The 6000-nt window shown below is 46.4% G+C and overlaps 1 protein-coding gene across 1 annotated transcript in view; it reads left to right on the forward strand.

Annotated features, from left to right (window-relative positions):
• PCBD2 (pterin-4 alpha-carbinolamine dehydratase 2) overlaps nt 1-5772 on the forward strand; it is a 52256-nt gene extending 46484 nt beyond the window's left edge. Inside the window, exons 3-4 of the mRNA XM_021084778.1 lie at nt 4200-4280; nt 5521-5772. Of these exons, the coding sequence (XP_020940437.1) occupies nt 4200-4280; nt 5521-5616 (177 nt within the window). The 3' untranslated portion in view covers nt 5617-5772. The remainder of the gene's footprint in view (nt 1-4199; nt 4281-5520) is intronic.

The raw sequence follows: 6000 nt of genomic DNA on the forward strand, positions 1-6000 counted from the left end.
ACAGCAGGATCTCATTGCTAATCCATTCCAAAAGCAATAGTTTGCATCTATTAACCACAAGCTCCCAATCCATCCCACTCCCTCCCCCTCCCCCCAGGCAACCACAAGTCTTTCTCCAAGTCCATGATTTTCTTTTCTGTGAAAAGGTTCATTTGTGCCATATATTAGATCCCAGATATAAGTGATATCATATGGTATTTGTATTTCTCTTTCTGACTCACTTTACTCAGTATGAGAGTCTCTAGTTCCTTCCACATTGCTGCAAAATGGCATGATCTTGTACTTTTTTAAGGCTGAGTAGTATTCCATTGTGTATATACACCACATCTTCCTAATCCAGTCATCTGTTGATGGACATTTGGGTTGTTTCCACGTCTTGGCTATTGTGAATAGTGCTGTTTGCAGCTTTCTTTCATGTAATAGTTTTAGACTACCTGTATTTTTAGCTGTCTCAAGGCCTTTAGATTCCACCTGGCATCCTGGTAACAAATAGCTTGGGCTGTAAAAATAAATCTTTTGAAGGAAGGGACAAATGCTTTTCACTGTTGCCAAGTTTGCTATTTACTCATATTCCTTCTTTATTGTATTCCAGATAATCACAATTCCCCTTTGAGCTTTGCTTTTTTCCTCTCTTACCTACTCATCTGACTTGCTTGCAGAAATTCTTTTAATTTGAATGTGTATTGTTATAGATTTTTTAAAATTTGTGGATTTAAAAGTAAATATTTGGAGGAGGATTATTATTTTTTTATATGGAAGAAAGATTATGGAATTGACCTTTTGCTTCCAGAGCAGATTGAGTATTCTTTCCCTAAGGAAGAATTAGGAGTAAATCCTCTGCAAATGGCTTATCAGGCTTTGTGTTTTGTTTTTTTTTGTTGTTGTTGTTTTTTAGGGCTGCACCCAAGGCATGTCGAGATTCCCAGGCTAGGAGTTGAATCAGAGCTGTGGCTGCCAGCCTATGCCATGGTCACAGCAGAGCCAGATCTCAGCTGCATCTGTGACCTGTGCCACAGCTTGCAGCACCGCCAGATCCTTAACCCACTGAGAGAGGCCAGGGATCGAACCCACATCCTCATGGATACTACTTGGGTTTTTTTCTTTTTCTTCTTCTTTTTTTGGCTTCTTGGCTTTTTGGAGGCATATGGAGGTTCCCAGGCTGGGGGTTGAATCAGAATACAGCTGCCGGCCTCTGCCACAGCCACAGCAACGTGGGACCTGAGCTGCATCTGCGACCTACACCACAGCTCATGGCATCCGGATCCTTAACCCACTGAGTAAGGCCAGGGATCGAATCCACATCCTCATGGATCCTAGTCGGGTTTGTTAACCACTGAGCCACAGTGGGAACTCCGACTCGTCGGATTCTTAACCTGCTGAGCCACAACAGGAGCTCCAGGCTTTGTGATATTTTATTAAATGTGAATATTAGGTGACACTTGAAGGGAAATATGTAAAACCGAGGAAAATATACATTTGGAGAGGGGATGTGGTGGTGCTTTTGTTTTTTATATTGTGTGTAGTTAGGGTGGCTGCTTTTCTTTGATCAGCGGGTGTTCTCTTTTACGTCGTATTTGTGATGGATGGATTTTGCTGCTCGAGTGGCAGCAGCTGGTGGTCAAAGACTTAGGGAGCACTTCGGACCGTGTTCGCATCATCCACTCAGTCTGCTTGGCTCTCGGGCAGCGGTAAGGGATGCGGAGCACCACTTGGACCTTGTAGGACAGCGCGGCTCAAAGAAATGGAGGCCACTTGGCTTAAGAACTTGGGCAGTGACTGGCGATGCCCGCTGATTTCTTGTTATAAAGCTCTTTTCCCCAGTCGGGGTGTCGCAGGGTGTTATCCCACAGGGTAGCGTCTGTTTGTCTGGGATGTATGTGTCTGTCTCTCTTCATGGCACATGGGGAAAGGCGAGGGTCCTTCTTTTGGAGACAACAGGTGGAATCTTAGAGGCTGGGGGCTGTGAGAGAACCACCTCCCATTTGTCTTAAAGGTTTACGGTGTGCTTGGCCAGCAGCAGCAGTGGTAGCCGTATGCGCCGTTAGTCTTCTCTTCCTCTGTGCCAGGTGCTGTGCAAAGTGAGTTTATATCTCCTATCTCTTTTTTTTATTAAAGTAATCCCATGACCTTTTTATTATTATCCCCAGTTTACATAAGAAAATTGAGGCGTGGAATTCCTGCTCTGGTGCAGTGGGTTAAGAATCCGACTGCATCAGCTCAGGTCGCTGAAGAGGTGCAGGGTTTGATCCCTGGCCCGGGACGGTGGGTTCAAGGATCTGGCATTGCTGCAGCTACATTGTAGATCACAGCGGTGGCTCAGATTCAGTCCCTGGCCTGGCATATAGGCTCTTCCATATGCTGTGGGTGTGGCCATTAAAAAAAAAAAAAAAAAAAAAAGGCGGAGGAGGAAGAAAATCGAGGCTGGAAGTTAAATCGCATGGTAATTGAATATTAGAGTTGCGGTTTGAATCCAGGACTCCCTGGCTCCAAACCCCATGCCATTAATGTCTATATCGCTGTCTCTCGGGGTGACGGTGAGATTGTAAATCTCGTAAAGCTAAACAAGAACAAGGCTTTATGGGCCAACAGGGTAAAAATTCCTAAGTTACATAAGTTAATACAGGTTAACTTTGTGGATAATTAAAACACTGTTCTCATTTGACTTGTCCCCTCCCCTCACATGATCTAGAGAATCGAGTTATGAAATGAGAAGTGGTAGGAGAGTGAATATTGTTTTCCCAGTGATAATCCCATTCCTCGTTAAATGGATTTTTCTTGCACTCCTTCTGTTTCCTGACAGGGAAAACCTTCAGGTATTAAGTGGCCAAGTGGTCATCTTTATCCCACATAAAGTCACTTCTGAGATAGGAACCATCATGAATGACAGAATTGTTCGAAAATGACATCTTCCTTTTGTTTTTTCGTTAGCTTGGAAATGCTCTCTTATGTCATTGGGTGACCCAAAACACACAGCCCAACTAACATGAGGTTGGTTTCTCTGGGTGGGGGGTCAAGAAGTTACATTTTATTTATGTGGCTGAACCGGGGACTGCCCTGTGAATTTCTCTGTCACATTGTAATTAACATGCTTTGCCTAGTATTTCTGCTTTCTAGACATGAGAGAGACAAACTCTCCGATTGTTTGCAATTACCCGCAGAACAATTTGAAAGCAAGCCACGAGAAAAATTGCGTTTTCCTCTCAGGACGCATTTGCCTTCTGCGAAAGGAAATGCGGTTTGCACTTTCCCTGTGGTGTGAAGACAGTGCCCTAAGGTCCCTCTCTCGGCTGGCGGCTGGGTCTGCGGCCACCTGCCTGAGCAGAGGGCTTCTCCTCCAAATGGCAGCGCTGGGCAGCAGCCAGAAGACCTTAGGGGGCAAGCCTGGCTTTTCTGTTCCACTCTGGACGGCAATGAAAATAGTCTTTCATCTCCTCCTGGCCTGCCTGGGGGATGGGTTGGTCCTTCCTTCCTTCCTTCCTTCCTTCCTTCCCTTTTGCTTTTTAGGGCCGCACCTGCGGCATATGGAGGTTTCCAGGCTGGGATCCAATCGGAGCTACAGCTGCTGGCCTATACCACGGCCACGCCGGATCCAAGTTGCATTTGCGACCTACACCAGAGCTCACGGCAACGCCGGATTCCCAACCCACTGAGCGAGGCCAGGGATCGAACCCTTATCCTCGTGGATCACGGAGCCACGAAGGGAACCCCCGGTTGTTCATTTCTTCCGGAGCTTTTGCTTAAGACCCGCTGACATTTCTCCGTAGTGCCTGCAGTGGACGCTGTAGTTAGTGCCCAGTCCCTCAGCACAGAGAGCAGAGCGGCGCTGCAGCAAAAGTGACTCCTAAGAGTCGGGGCCAGGTAGTGAGACCCAGGGCCCTGGGTTGAAGGGAAATTATTCCCTCTTTTGGAGCGTCTCGTCCTAAGGACTATTAAACAGTCCAGACAGGTCACTGGGTGAGACCAATTTCCTGGTTTGTTTATTTGAGCCCGATTGCTTTTCTCCCTGGAGCAGCAGGTCCGAGTCGGGCCGCCCCGCTCCCCCAGCTCCGTAAAGACCCTTCGCTTTCACACTCGCTTCTCCAGGCGGCCCTGAGGATGGAGCCGTGTCTGTCTGTATCTGGTTGGGTGGCTGCAGTGTCTCTCTCAGGTCGGGGGCAGAGGGCACTGGCAGTCATCGTTTTCGACTTCATCTCCCGCAGGCATTTGGCTTTATGTCCCGAGTTGCTCTCCAAGCAGAGAAGATGAATCATCACCCGGAGTGGTTCAATGTGTATAACAAGGTAACTGACCTGCCTTATGGGGGGATCCCTTCATTACGGTGCCTAAGAGACGCCCGTCTTCCTTTCTTGCTTGTCCTCCTGTGCAGCTCAGCGTCATTGTGCCTAGAAAAATATCCTCTTATTCTTTCTTTCAGAATCGCTGCGTGTTACTGCAGATTAGTGACACATTTTCAGATCCGCTCCAGAGAACAGGGCCCGACTTCTTTATTTTCATGCTTGTCTTCTACCGACACTCGTATGAAAAAGTTGGGCCACATTAGGCTCCTGAATTAAACCTGGTTATCAGTCACATAGATACAGTTTCAAACCTTCTTCAAGTATCGGAAGAAACGGTAGCAAATAAGACAGACAGGGCTGATTTATCTCATTGAAATAAAGTTGCTCAACTGTGCTTTAGGTAATAACTATTTATTAAATTCTCTATTCTCAGCGGGAGCTGACCTTCTTAAGAGGAGAGTGAAGAGGCGTCATCAAGTAGCTCTAAGGGGGCACAGCGAGGAGAAGCAGGCTCGCTCAAAAAGTGTCCTTGCCTTGATGGTCCTGCCATGTGGAATGTCTTACCTAGATTTCCCTGGGGTTCTTTTGTCTCATTGAAAGTCCTCTTTGAAAAGAGAAAATTGTGTAGTATTTTTGTGATTACATATTTTTGTGATTTATTGGAAGAATTCAGAGCATGCAGGAGCCAGTGTGCCCTTTTCTTTCCTGGCTGCTTCCCTTTGCCCATGGTTCTGCTTTTACTTTTACTTTTTAATCCATTTGTCAAGAGGCAACAGTCTGGTCCTCCACCCCGCCCCCACCCCACTTCCCTAAATTGGAAATGGGCTTTCTTAACATGGTTGCTGAGATATTACATTTGATAGCTTGGTTTTTCTAGTGACCTGGAAATAGTTGGTGTAATTAAAGTAATGGGAGTTAAAATGGAACCTCAGTCTTTCTCTCTCTCTCTCTCTTTTGTTCCCCCAAGAGACAAGATTTGAGATTCTGGCGGCTCATTTGCCCTTCACAAGTGAACGTTTTTATCCCCGGGTGGCTGCTGGGCCCGGCCTGAAGCAGACCGTGCCCCTGGAGCTTGCTGGATTTTGGAAATACACTGCTTATTCACACTGTAGTATTTTCTAGATGATTTAATCTCCCCAGTTCTCAAAGATAAATATTGAGTCATGGACTGATTTCTGAACCACCAAAGCAGAGTATCACGAATTGCTCTCAGGGTTTTAACAGCTGGTTCCCTCCCTCGTAGGTGCAGATAACTCTCACGTCGCATGACTGTGGTGGACTGACCAAAAGAGATGTGAGGCTGGCCAAGTTTATTGACAAAGCCGCTGCTTCCGTGTGACCTCTTCCAAAACGCATGTAAAATCTGACACACAGCTTCGCTCCAGTGGGTTTTGAAGGCAGTTTACGTGAACAAATGAAGTTTTAAATTTGGTTCACCTTTTGAGTTGTCGCATTTTGTAAAATCAGTGCTTAAATAAACATGATTTCAACTCGAGCCTGAGGTATGCTTCCTTATTCCTCGTCACAGACATCAGGTGAATCAACCTGGGTAACTCCGTTAATCATATTCACAAAGAGGAATGACACCCTTACGGACCGGAAATTGGGGTGGGGAGCAGGCAGACACTTCATAACCCAGAGCTTGTAGTGATTACGGTGACTTTACGGATGCGTTGTGTTGGGGAGCGGTTGTAAGGTAGGAAGGGATGATGAACTCTGTAGG

Source organism: Sus scrofa, chromosome 2 (assembly GCF_000003025.6).
Source record: "Sus scrofa isolate TJ Tabasco breed Duroc chromosome 2, Sscrofa11.1, whole genome shotgun sequence".
Taxonomy (NCBI): domain Eukaryota; kingdom Metazoa; phylum Chordata; class Mammalia; order Artiodactyla; family Suidae; genus Sus; species Sus scrofa.